The 14,053-nt window shown below is 39.6% G+C and overlaps 1 protein-coding gene across 9 annotated transcripts in view; it reads right to left on the bottom strand.

Annotated features, from left to right (window-relative positions):
* Nucleotides 1-14,053, bottom strand: part of CFH (complement factor H) — a 100,619-nt gene that overhangs the window by 75,971 nt on the left and 10,595 nt on the right. For all 9 annotated transcript variants that reach the window (XM_019638020.1, XM_019638015.1, XM_019638014.1 and 6 more), the window contains exons 3-6: nt 13,485-13,590; nt 10,284-10,360; nt 8,329-8,520; nt 5,978-6,148 (exon numbers count right to left, since the gene is read on the bottom strand). In XM_019638020.1, coding sequence (XP_019493565.1) covers nt 5,978-6,148; nt 8,329-8,520; nt 10,284-10,360; nt 13,485-13,590 — 546 coding nt within the window. The remainder of the gene's footprint in view (nt 1-5,977; nt 6,149-8,328; nt 8,521-10,283; nt 10,361-13,484; nt 13,591-14,053) is intronic.

The raw sequence follows: 14,053 nt of genomic DNA, 5'->3' as shown, positions 1-14,053 counted from the left end.
CTTCCTTGATTTGCACAGGCTAATGAATGTGGCGGTAATCTGTTTCCCTTTGAGAGAGGAAGTTTTAAAAGCCGTTGTGTGAATTTTCGTGTTCTCTTGCCCACAGCAGCAGGGACAGCAGGGAGTGGAAAGACCATGTTTCTATCTTCTGATTCTTACACATGACAGAAGAGCAGAGCTCCTTCTAATCCACACTGGAACTGAACATGAATAGGAAATAAACTTTAGTTTATTAGGCTATTGAACATTGGAAGACATTTTTCTTTTTTTTTTTTTTTTTTTTTTAAAGATTTTTATTGGGGTATTGGGGGGAAGGGAACAGTGCTGGGGAATTGGGGGAAGGGGAACAGACAAGTTGCTGTCGTTTTGTTCTTCAGTCTAGTTGTGGAGGACGTTGCTTCACTGGCCCAAGTTGGCACCATCATCGCGCTCTTCCCGGGCGAGGCACATCAGTCGCCGGTTTCTGGACGGCCGCTCACTGCGGCTGCTGGCCGCTCACGCTGGCTGCTGTCTACACACGGTAGCCCATGGCAACCCACTGCCACAGGGGCTGCAGCCTACGCCGTCGCCGGTGACTCATGGCAACCCAGCTCCAGGTTGAGCTGTTGTTCAGCATCTTAGCTGTGGAGGGCAGTGTCACTGGCCCTCATATGTGGGATCCGAACCGGGGCCCTCTGGCATCCCAAGCCAGTTCTTAATCATCGCGCCACTCGGCCGGCCCTGGAAGACATTTTTCTTACTGTAATAAGATAACCTGGTCCGGAGTTTGGCAATCTTTCTACGTAATGGACTAGATGAAAGGTCTCTGTCACAACTACTGAGGTCTGCCTTACAGAGAAAAGTGGCCTCAAACAACCCATAGACGAACGGGCATGGCTGTGTCCAACGAAACTTTGGTGACAGGAAGGGGACAGGCTGGATTCACCCTGCAATCCATACCCTGGGCCTAGGCTGGCCTGATGTATAAAGCTCCTTCTCAGTCCTTTTCATCAACTTTGCTATATCTCAACAAAGGATCCATTAGCAATATTCTTTTTCTCATAAAATACCATGCCTTTTAACTACAGTGTAAATGTTACATGAGCATTTATTCTGGTGCCACGTTGTGTTTTGGACTCAAAATCTGAGCTGTATCTTCAGCATTGCCTGAAATACCTTCATATGCCCCTAATTTGCTTCCTATTCTATTTCCCCGAATAAGTGACCAGCAGCCTTATTTTACACAAGTCCCTAACACAATTTCTCCTTCATCAATAGATATGTTCTTGCGTTCACAGAAAACAACTGAGATGACCAGCTGTGGGTTCTCCAGATTTTTCCAACATTTTTTAACGTTAGTTGGATCTGTTCTGAACTTAAGCTTTTCCCTTGCTCTTTGCTCATAAGGCATTTTTTTTCATACTCAAGCTAGCTTCTCAAACCCTTTATTTTCCTATGAACCATTGTTTATTCCTTCTCTCTGCCTTATTTTGTTAACCACTCTCTTTTTAATGGGGACGAAGCTTCTTCGATTTTAAACTCCTTCTCTAAGTGCTCAGCTAGGGTGCTACATTTGTCCTCCGCTTCACAACCATGGTCCTTAAAATGCCATTTTACAATTGCTATTGTCCACTTTCCAACCTCCAATTTATTTTTCAATCTACTGCTCTCTGGCCCCTGACATCTCCATTGTGCTGGCCCTGCTCTGACAAAAGTCCCCAATGTCCTTCCCTTTCCAAGTCGCCAAACTCTTTGTCTTCCACATATTCCAGTGGCTGGGACGGGCTCCTTAACTATTTGTTGAGTTGAATAGATAAAAACTGAACAGATACTTGACACAGCTCATCACTGACTTCTTGAAGTTCTCCAGTGCCTTACTTTCTCACGTTCTCCTACCTCTCTTTGCCTTGGACTGAACGATACTATGTCATTTTACTCATGGTAGTTCCAGCTGCTCCTCTTCCTCTACTCAATTTCAGGCCCTGCCTACTCAGATCTCACCTCCTCTCACTTCCCTGCCTACTCTCTGGGCGACCAACGCCATACCCTTCTGTGTGGTCTTCACACATGCCAAGGCTCTTCCTGCTCTGTCCACGTTTTATTCCTCGTTTCTTAACTGATTCTTCTCTCCCTATTCATACTGGTTCTTACCACCACTCCAGAAACATCCACCATTATGTTAACAACTTCTTCCGTGAGATGCAAATCCATATATCCAACTGCAGCTTCACGCCGGACAGGTCCACGTGTGTAATTCAAAGGCATATGCAACTTATTATATGTCAAACTAATCATCATCCTTCCTTCAATATATGCGTTCCCGCCCATGTTTAGCATGTCAATTTCTGGCACAAGAACCCCAGAAGCCTGGAAATTTACCTCACATTTCTTCCTTCCCATCACTCCAACAGTCACTCAGAAACTATATTCTATAAAGTTGTAATTAATGCTTATCTATCTCCCCCTCTCCATACCATACTTCCACTGTGTACATTTAGCTCCTAGAGGTATTATAATCTTTCTTTTTTCATCTTTTTGTTTTATTAAATTTATTGGGATGACATTGGTTAATAAAACATATATAGGTTTCAAGTACACAATTCTATAATACATCATCTATATATTACATTGTGTGTTCACCTTAATCGGTCTTAAATTTACACTCCGTTCTGACAGGATAAGCTTTGATTATGTCTCTAGTGCTGATGATAATATATTAGCAATGATTATACTAATAGAAAAGGTATGTGACCACCGAAACATACCTTTTACGTAAAATATGTTTTCAGTGTTTGATGTTAATTGACACTAACCCTAAATGAACTTTAAATATGTTACTTTATTTTTCTCCCGTTTCATTCTGCTATATATATCATATTTTCATATACCCATTGCAGTCGTTTACATGCCTTAGTTTTTACTTCATAGTATAGCTGAACTTAACACCAATGTTTGAAGTCAAAAGCTATGAGATAAAAAAACATGAGTTTCACTAAGAGACCAACCAAATAATTGGGAGAATTTTGTTAAATTAATTAAGAGCAGAAGAACTTCTGGTGATTACTTCCAAGCAGTGGACATAAATCCCTTGATAAATTTTAGTTCCCTACTCTCCTAGTCTCCATGAAAATAAATGGTGCTATTAAACCATTGCCAGGGCTGGCGCCTCTATCCAAGATAATAACATTTGAGACTGTCCAAATGTGTGAGGTCACATTTTTTTTTTACTGTTAGAAACAATCCTTAAGATTTGAAATAAGAGTAGTAAGTCAATACTAGCACTCCACATTGTGAAACAGTAGGAAATGCAGTTTGCCCAGAGAACAGATGAAACTGGGTCAAAGGTGGTGGTTACGTAGCAGCTCTTCATTCTTCCTGTAACTGAGTTCTTTTCAGAGACTGTCCCTCACTAGATACAGAGGCTGAAGCTTTGACAAAGTACCCTCAAAGAAAATCCCTGACACAAATCACAGACCCAAAGAAAATTTAAGTATTTTATCCTAGGTTATTTTATTTTAAAATTTCTTGTATTATTTAGTTCCTAATTTCTTATAGATTTGGAAAAAAGATATAAACTTCTAAAATTTATCATTGTCGGTAGGTAGATCTTTCCAATTGTGCCAGGAAAATAAGGGGAAGTATTTGTAATATATTGGGTCGTCTGCAAAGTCATGACGTATTTTTCTATGTTTTTCAATGCAAACATGCATCATGACTTGCCTGATGACCCAATAATTAGCTGAGGTACAGACAGCGGAGTTCCTTTTATAAGGGACCTCTCAATATCTAGCTAAAGAAAATGCATTTCAATAAAATGAAGCCTATAAGAGAGGGTGCAAGCTTATCTAATTTGGGGTGAACCTCTATTTATATTGATCTTAAGTAAACTGTGTTTTGAAAGAGTGTCTAATCCCAGTACACTCCAATTCTGGCATCTCTCTCCCTAAAGAAAGCAGAACCCTGGAGCATACAGTTTTGAATTATTTTTTAAATTAAAGTTTATTGGGGTGACAATGGTTAGCAAAATTACATAGATTTCGAGTGTAGAATTCTGTAATCCATCGTCTATATATCACATTGTATGTTCACCACCCAGAGTCAATTCTTTTTAAGTTATGACATGTGACTGAAAAAATGAAAAACCAACTCTGTAAAGAAACAGTTTTGTAGATGTGGAATCTTTGGTGTGTGTGTGTGTGTGTGTGTGTGTGTGTGTGTGTGTAAATGAGTCTAGTTTCAAGAGAAGTTAAGCGTAGGAATTGCAGTAATACAGACAGGAAAACAGAGATTTTCAAACAAATACAAGCTAGGTAAGAGTTCTAAGTAGGTAGCTTAGCAAATTAAAAAAGAATTAGACAACTTCTATGAAGTAGTCATGCTACCCCGAGTCCTATCTCCAAGTAAAATGGAATTCCCAAACTCTTACTTAGAATTCATTGAAATCTGGATAATTATTCTAGTGTTTATCCTCAATACAGGACAGAAGCCTGATAGAAAAGAATGGTTTGTAAGTTACATTTGGATGACTAGATGAATAAATTAACTAACTAATCAATTAAGAGGGCTCTGGAAGTAAAACATATGACAGAGATGAGTGACAGGGGACTTGTGGTCCCCACTTTCTCTGTGTAGGAACCACAGAAGCCATGAAGACAAACAGCTGAACCCCACACACCATCAGCCTACCACAGATCTGTGTGGGTTATGGGTTATCTCTGTCTTGTGCTCATTAACCCCCCCCCCCTTTTTTTTTTTTAGCTGAGCCATCCTGCCACCTGTTGGCGGCTCAGCGGCAGCTCAGCTCAGGCCGCGAATCAAACTGCTGTTGCTCAGAGCTCGCACATCTTGAGTGAGCTCTTAGCCAACTGAGCCACCTGGACGGCCCCATTAATCTCTTTTTAAAATATGTTCTTATTAATGCCTGAAAGATCATTCGGCTGTGTAGAAGGATTATTTCCAAGGAACTGCTGCTGGGCTCAACGAAACTTTATTATGCTTTTTAAAGAATTAAATCAGCTCAAAAACTCACTCTAGTTTTTGTAAAAGAGGATTACTAAAACAAGGTATATACTTGTCATTATGAATCATATGATTTAAAGTTCATAGGGCTCTGCTTCACCCCACAGTATAGAAAAAAATCTGTAAGTGTCACACTCTTAGAGGCGGTCACTTGATCTGATCTCACGTATGACAACATCATCACTTTTTTCACTCACTGCAGTGGCCCTTATCAAAAGCTAACTCACTCCTTTTCTTAAATGTTTGCAAAATCTCAACATGGTTATTACGGTCCTATCACTGTATCTTCTTGCTATTCTTATGATATCATTTTTTAGACTCCTCAGCTGTCTACATTCGCTCTTATAGGCCATGACAGTTTAAAACCAACTCTTTTAAAACCAAATAGGCTAAGTAGAACATGATATTCCAGATATAGATTTTGGTGGGCAAAGAACACAGTTGAACTCTTGGGGTCTGTATAATATCCTTTATGAAGCCTACAAGAAAGGTTTTTATTTATTTTTTTTTTCAGTGCCATCGTCTCTGTGGATTCATATTAGGCCAGGGGTTAATACAATCTCAAATTTCAGTGGAGGGTTTCTCACCTGGGATTAATATAATTTACTTCCTATAGCTAAATACTGGGCAATCTAATTGTTTGAGAAGCGTACTAAGTGGGAATTAGAAAGATCGCTCCAGTCCTGGCTGGCTGTGCTCTCTACTTGCTTTTGACCACAGACCAACTAATTCATAAGCTATTGAACTTTTCTGGCCCCATTTGTGTCTCTCTTCAGTAAGAGACTAATGTTAATTGATCTCAAAGTAGGCCTTGCACCCATAAACATTTGAAATATATACTATATTCATAATAGTTGATTCCTATGAACAATAATATTCCACTCTGAGAAAAATAAACTGCTTAACTATAAGGAGGACACAAATGAAAACAATTGATAAAATATACAGCAAAAGATACAGAAAAGAAACATAACATTACCTTTACATGAAGGAGCTGGCGACCACCCAAATTTAGTGCATATAGTGTCGGCTCTTTCACTGTAATCAAAACCCGTGTAACATTTATATTGAAGTCGGTCATTTTGTTTGTAAATGTCCTTAGGATTCAGGGGCTCTCCATTTGAAATTCTTGGTAGCTTGCAGGAAATTTCTAAATATAAGGAAATTAATTCCAAAATATTTGTTATATATGAAAGGATTGTGTCCAAGACATAGTTATATAAAGACATAAATTTTGTTTCCATCAGGTAAAGCAGGCAACTAAACCAGCTCTGTTTTAATGTGCATGCTTGATGAATAATTTATCTGTTGTTCTTAACATTCATTTCTGAGGAAAGTTAAAACGCTGATTAAAATTACGCTGTGAATTTTATTTGGTTTGATAAATTAGTCCTCTTGAAATAAATAGTGGCCAGTAGTATTCAACAATTGTGTATATAACATGGAATGTAGATATACGCTTATTATGGTAAGTATTTTTACTGAGTAACCTGCAAAGAATACATATTTTCTAGTTATTGATGACAGAGTAATTATTAACAGAATAGTTTGTCAAAGAAATTAATTTATGTCTTTGTCATCACAGCTCCAAAAAGTAACTGACCCTTCTGCTTTTGTGGTTTCACCATCCATCCAGGTTTTCTATCAAGAAAAAAACTGGCCGTCATCTTTGACACCATACCTCTCAAAAATATTCCCTGGGATTACAGCAACACAAACTAATTTCCAAGGTCCTATTCTCCCACCTTTCCAATCTGTTTTCCTCTTAGTAATTTAATGACCTTTTTTCTTGTCACTACATTGCTTCACTGAAAATCCTTCATGATTTCCCAATTCAGTCTGAATAAAGACAAATTCTTCAGCCCTTCAGAACATTGTGCCAGCCTATCTTCAATCCATCACTGACATTCCCTATTTGCATCCTACACCAGGGACCCCCGGGGACAACGGGAACAGGAATATCACAGCATTTGCTTAGCTTTCTCTGCATGAGCTTCTTCTGACTGGTATGGTTTCCACCTCCTCACCTTCATCTACAAAATTCTCATTCTCCCTTGAAAACTTACTTTATTAGTCGTTGTGCATTAGGAAGCTTTCACTAACCACAGACCTTTTGTTGTAAGAAGTAAACCCCTTCCATAAACCTTAAGAGTATACAGTATTTGTTACACTGAATATAAATATATTTATCATTGCTGGCTTGAAGAACTAGTTTTGTTAGCAAAACGTTTTTTAAGAAGAGGGATGCTTTTTGTGTGTGTCTCACTGGAGGATAGACTACACTAAGAAAGTATAAATCATTTGGAGATTTTAGGTAATGTTAAAAAATAAATACAGCAAAAATTTCTGCCAAACACATACTGGTAAAACAAAGTACGGCACTTTAAATAAATTGACCATGATTTTTCATTATGAAAGCCAGAATTACCAGATTGGTCATGATGCACAGGTCAGCAGTATTATAGCTGAAGAATTATTTTAAAAACTTAAAAAATTTTTTTTAATTACAATTGACATACAATATATTAGTATCATGTGTATAACGTAGTGATAGACATTTATATGACTTAGGAAGTGATCACCAGGACAAATCTAGTACCCATCTGACATGCATAGCTATTACAATATTATTGAGTATTTTCGCTATGCTGTACTTTAAAGAGTGCTTGACTTACAATTTACTATACAACTCTTTTTTTAAAGGCAAAGACTTATTTAATAGGATTCGATTCAGTTCAGCAATATTTATAATAAACTCACAATGCAAGTATAAACCAGGCCACTGTCTAGAACTGTTATTCAAAAACAGAATGTCATATGATGCAGTGGAAATATATTTATTTCCATCTTTGTAAATATATTTATTTACACCTTTGGCTTTTCAAATTTTTTAAAAGCCTGTCCTGTAGACCAGTACTAAAACTTGCAGCAGAAAGGCTTACCATATTCTATTTTGGCCATAAGAGCTGACTACAATTTAATTACAGCTAAGAGCAGGGTCTTTGGTGTCAGGTAACCTAGGCTAGAATGTGAACTCTGCCGCAGTAAGCTTGGACACATGTTTTATCTTCTTTGCACCACAATTTCCTCAATTATAAAACAGAGGTGAGAACGGTCCATAAATCATGCAAGTCACTTTGAACATACAATGAGATGACACATGTAAAGAGTTTAGATGAATTACTGGGAAAGGGTAATTGTGCAGTAAACATTAGTCATTATCAGTATTATTCAGATCCTTTAGGAGAGGCTCAGGGCTTCGAAATGCATGTTTTCATGAGAAATTCTAAAAGCATTCAAATAGTCAAATGAATAGTCAGTGGCTCTTACCCACACAATTCGGCGCTTCTCCACTCCAAACACTGTTTGTCGAGCAATGTATTTCTTTAGGCCCATCAAGCATGAAACCTTCATTACATTCAAACAGTACAACTTGTCCAAAAGTGTACTCCTGGTTCGTCTCCAGGGCACCACTGATAATTCTCCCATTCTTTGGTTCTGTCACCGGTAAGCACTTAGTGACTGCAAAAAACAAATGTATCTTTTCTCTAATGGAATTTGAAAACTTTATCATGGGAAATATGTATCTCTATACAATATAGGCATAAAATCATCAGCAAGATAAGACTGGAGAAAATTACTTGAGCTTTTCTTTTTCTAAGAAGCATTTGATATACCTGTTTGCCAGAGATAAATTCTGCTAAGTAACAAAAACAATAGAGTTTATCTCTGATACTTTTCTGTGCAAGTGGACAAAGAAAATTACTACTTTGCATGACAGTTTATATTTTTGTAGGGACAAACTAAGAGTTTCCTAAATAACTGAGAAATATGAAGCTTCGGGTAACTAAATATAAAATTTCCATATAAGTCCCACAATCATACAACACTGTATTTCCTGAAGGTGTAAAAGCAAACTTTCTGATTCTATTGGGTTGTCGGAAAAGGCATGATGCATTTTTGCAACGAAAAACATAGAAAAAGTACGTCATGCCTTTTCCGACAACCCAATATTTACTTCAGTAGAGAATAGTTTTACATTTTCCTTCCTCTTCCATATCAGTGTTCAAAATAATCTGAGCGCTTCTTTTGATTTTACATAATGTTTTCCCATATCCCTCAGGTTATGGTGGTACTCGAACTGGCATTTTACAGCCGAAAGTCTACGACTATCTCCCCGCCCTCTCACCCCAGATACACCCATTCAGTAGGTCTTTCCAACCCAAAATTTCCTTTGTAACAAACGCCCCAGGTGATTCCAATGTGCATGTCCCTGGAATGTTTACCTCTTTCCTCTCATCTTTGGAGATGAAAGGTTTTCCAGTCTCTTCTCAGGTAACAGTGTTTTTGGGGGATCGCATTCCTCCCCCTTCCTTTTCTTTCTCTCTGTCCCTAGTTCTCCCTCCCCCTCTCCCTCTTCCTCCCTCTCTCCCTCTCTACCACTCCTCACTGTGGAACCAGGAAACCCTATTCTGATTGATTGATTTCTGTGATGACTGGAGACTGGGATCGCTAGCTCCGAATGTGGAGCTCGGGTCCACTTTTTCCTACACTCAGTCTGCGTTTTGGATCAGTAAACGGGCCGAGCTCTCTTCCTGTCTCCTTTCAGTCAGAATAAGAGCACAGGAAAACCTCCCTTGTCAGGCGAGAAGGGAGACATGTCTCAGCCAAGTTCTCCCCTTCAGCTGTTACCAGGTCCTGCCTTTGGGTGGTCGGTGGGTGCCTCTTCATTAATAAAGCTGAAATTCTGGGCTTCATTTAAATAGTGATATGTCAGTTGTTTCCAGTGGTTAGAATCCAAAAGGAATGAAAACTAAGTTTTTGATTTCCTAATCTCTAATACTTTGAATATTAGATCAGATGAGGTTATATTAATATTTGGTTATTAAAACACAAAACTATGTAGTAATAAAAAGGTTAGAGATACACTCTGTATTATATTATAAGTCACAATAAATAATGTGAGAAATATTCAAATATAGACTTTAAGGCTGTTTTAATGTAAAACATTTTTTAAAAACTTAGATATGTTTAACATTTTAATATACAGAGGGTGCCAAAAAATGCATACACATTTTAAGAAAGGAAAAAACTGTATAAAAATTGTAATACTCAATATATACCGATAACAAAAGATGACTACAGGTCACGTTTGACTTCTGCAATTCAAAGAGGTGCTCAGAGTGGTAACCATCAGCATAACTTTAATACAGTTTTTTCCTTTCTTAAAATGTGTACCCATGTTTTTGGCATGCTCTATATTTGTTAGTCCATTTTACACCTACCTTCACACATGGGAACATCATTGCTCCATCCGTCTGCTTCGCATTTCCGGAAATTAACCTCACCTAACAGCTGATACCTGAAAGCCCAAAATAACAGAGTGGTGAGATAATGTGCATTTATATGCAGTTTTAAATTTGATGCCATTCTGAATATCGAAACTCCGTTTCAGGGAAAATGAACAGCATCTGCACTTTCTTCTTTTCCTTCCCTCCCTCCCCCGCCTTCTTCCTTCCTTCCTCTGTTTCTCTCTTAAATTTCTTTTTGTCTTTCTGAAACTCTCCTTTATTAAGAAAGGCCCCCAAGCCCTCAGGTACATGAACTTGGAATAACCATAGCCATTGGTTCATGACGCAAACTCATTATTACTCCATGCACAATACACTTTTATTTTATCGTTGAGTCAGTTAATTAGTTACACTTTACAATGTAATAAGCCCCATCAACTGTCACCAAAAACAAAAGCCGTAAACATGATAGCTAACCAGCCCTCCTTCAGTCTTATACTGTCCTCCTACCCTCCATGATGGTGCTATTTTCTGGTCACTTTGAGCTTTTTACATAATCAAGGCTAGTGCTAGGAAAAATGTCTTCGTGTGTGGCTTATTTTCAGCACTTGTCTCCAGGAGACATCTCCATGCTAGAGAGTTTTTCCAGAGTGTGGTCATCGAGTCAAGTCTGCTTATGTAACCCATTCAATGTCGAATTTATCTAATTATCGTATGTCATCTGGCGTGTCCTTAGAATCTAAAATTCTCTACTTGAAAGAAAGTTCCTTAAGGCAGGTGGCAAAAGGTGCCAGGGGCTTCAGATCAAGGCAAAGCATCCTTCTCAATATTGCAGTGGAGAGCTGGAAGCAAAAAGCTGTCTCTCAAAAAATAAATAATGGAAGGCAGTTTGGTCACCACAAGAGAGATCATTTGAAAAGGGCCTTTCATAAATTTCTAAATAATTCAACATAGACAAATGTTTCCTTCATCTGAAAATAAAGATAGCCCATTCCACAAGTAAAACAAGCACATTTTCTCCCTCCAAACATATTTTGTCTTTTTTTATTGTTATCGGTTCGTTCCTAATTCTCTAAGGGAAAACAAAATGAAACAAAACAATCCATTAAATGGGAGCCACAAAACTGGAAGTCAAACATCGACTCCATGCCTCTGTCACAGAAAAGAATAAAAGAATTGGCGATTGGAGGTTGCCTCCTCCCAACAGAGAGAGCAGATTTCCTGGATATTTTGCATCTACAGGAGAGGACCATCATTCCTCCAAAGCTCTTTCAGGAGTTCCACAAAATTCTGAACAAAGCCTCGAGGGGCCCACATACACAGAGGGTGGGAGAAGAGAGAAAGAATGCGCACAGGTTGGTGCCTGGGAAAAGGCAATGGTTCTGTTTCTGTTCAGCTACCAAGCTAGGCAAAAATAAACCCGAAAACACAAAACCAAAACCAAAACCAAAAACAAACCCAGAACTTTTTGCAGAGTGCCTCCTTAAAACTTCCTGCCTATAAGGTAATGAAACTGGGTATCTACACAGAGTATCCTAATAAGTGGGTAGTATTCAGCCACATAGGTATTCAGCAAAGAAACGGTGCGTGGGGGCGAGGCTCAAGGTGGGTACACTTACTGGCAGAAACCATGGGTGTAGTAAACACACTCTACCGTCAGATTTTACAACTGGGTCCAGAGACGTGCGCCTCCTCAGACAGGCAAAACGATCCATCCACAAAGCTCAAAAACAGCACAGGCTACTTCTGACTGCTGACCTTGCGTGACCTGAGGACCTTTATTTCAAGTACCTAGTCCTGCTGGAGTCCCAGGCTCAGTGGTGGGGACATGTCCTCTGATGGAGGGTCTGCAACTGTGGGTCCTCCATACTCCAGGTGCTGAAGCAGGCGGAGAGAGAGGCTGAGCAGAGGCAAGCGTGCTGCCGATTTCATTACCAACTGATAATATGACTGAGTCCTGAGATTTGTGGAACCAAAGTGGGAAAGGCTGTGAGTGGTCCCACCTTCTGCCAGGTCAAAGGTGAGCCCACCAAGGGCGAAGCGGCCTGGATTAAAAGCCAGAGTTCAGAGGAGGAAATTAGAAAGTGCAGGCCCAGAGGGTCTTACTGTTTTCGGTCATGGGTAATAAGGTGACAAGTAATGACTGCAGGTTGGGCTAAAACCTCGAAGTATCTATGAAAAATCTCCCTTGGGTAGTGACCAAGGAGAGACTGAGGCCCGAGAATGGATCCTTATTGGTTGTCAACAAGATACCGGAAATTCTTCTAAGGGTTTCAAGTGTGTGTCTTGCTATTGCTCCCCCAGCCCGAGGACATACTTGATATGTTTCTGCTTTGATAAGGGAGGAAATGGAGGTGGAGAGGTGGTTTTAGAAATGCATGCGATTATTGAGTGGTGGGGATTTGGAATGCAGGCTTCCTCCAAAGCCTAAGCCTTATGCCTGTCTATTTGACTGCCGCAAATCAGGAAATCAACCAGGGGAGAAGAAGATGCCGTTTGGGATCCCTGGATCCTACTGATGTTGCTGTTGTACACAATTGTAATGATACTGCTTTTCCCAGGCATGAGACTTTCTGCCAAATTGAGTTTTTGACCTGACTGGGGCTATCAGGGAAGGGAACACAGGCGGTAACAGTGTTAGGATTAGCCATGAAAGCCCAGCGAGGGAACACAGAGCCAATGACTATAAACAGAGTAGCATTTTTTGGTCCATGTGATAAGAATAATATGCAGACCATGGAACCTTAAAGAACAGTGGTTGTTATTATTTCAGTGTAAAACATCTCGCTTCTCCTAAATTTTATAAGATGTTATTAAAATAGGTACCATGTCACCTAATGTTGTTACCGAGCCCCCTGTCCCTGACACACTGAACTCCCATAACACTCTGCAGATAATATGATGTCGTGAGAACTTCTTGGAGTGACCCCTTAATTATATGCACACTATTTTCCTACCCTCCTATAACTACGTTCTACCAGAGTGATTACAATTCATTGTAATTTTTCAACGCTGAGGTGATGATAACATGGCAACACATATAATCACTTCCATAATTTAATATTAATTTTTCGGCGTACATGTGTGGTACCTATAAAAATGCTCATGGAAAAATACAGTAACCTTAAAACTGTTCCTATTTCCTACATCACTTATCAATTACCTCAATTATAAACCTCTCTTCCGGCTACTTACCCGTCATCACATGTGTAAACAACCTTGGCACCGAATACAAACTCATTTCCTTCTTCAAGTTCGAATGAGCCAAAGGCAATATCCCCAGGGTATCCACAGGGCCGTTCTAAAATGAAGAAAAGGGTATAGTATTTGTCTGCAATATGGGGAACCACATTTTATGTCGACTCTGGGGAGAAGGACAGAATGGAAGACATGAATCAGTGAAATATGGCAACGTTATTATTGTAGAATTGAACGCAACTATATGCTTGTTTTGTGAATTCACCCCCTTTTTAAGAAGAGTGACATAGGGGATGGCCAAGTGGCTCAGTTGGTTAAGAGCACGAGCTCTGAGCAACAGGGTCGCCGGATCGATTTCCACATGGGCCAGTGAGCTGCGCCCGAGCTGAGCTGCCGCTGAGCTGCCAAAAGGTGGCAGGATGGCTCAGCTGGTGAGAACACATGCTCCTAACAACAAGGTTGCCAGTTCGATTCCTGCTCGGGATGGTTGGCTACATCCACCTGCAAATAAGATTGAACATGGCACCTGGAGCTGAGCAGCCGCGAGCTGCTGACAGGTGGCCAGA

Source organism: Hipposideros armiger, unplaced genomic scaffold (assembly GCF_001890085.2).
Source record: "Hipposideros armiger isolate ML-2016 unplaced genomic scaffold, ASM189008v1 scaffold_37, whole genome shotgun sequence".
Taxonomy (NCBI): domain Eukaryota; kingdom Metazoa; phylum Chordata; class Mammalia; order Chiroptera; family Hipposideridae; genus Hipposideros; species Hipposideros armiger.
Note: the sequence above shows the minus strand (reverse complement) of the source record. Positions and strands in the feature narration are given on the sequence as shown.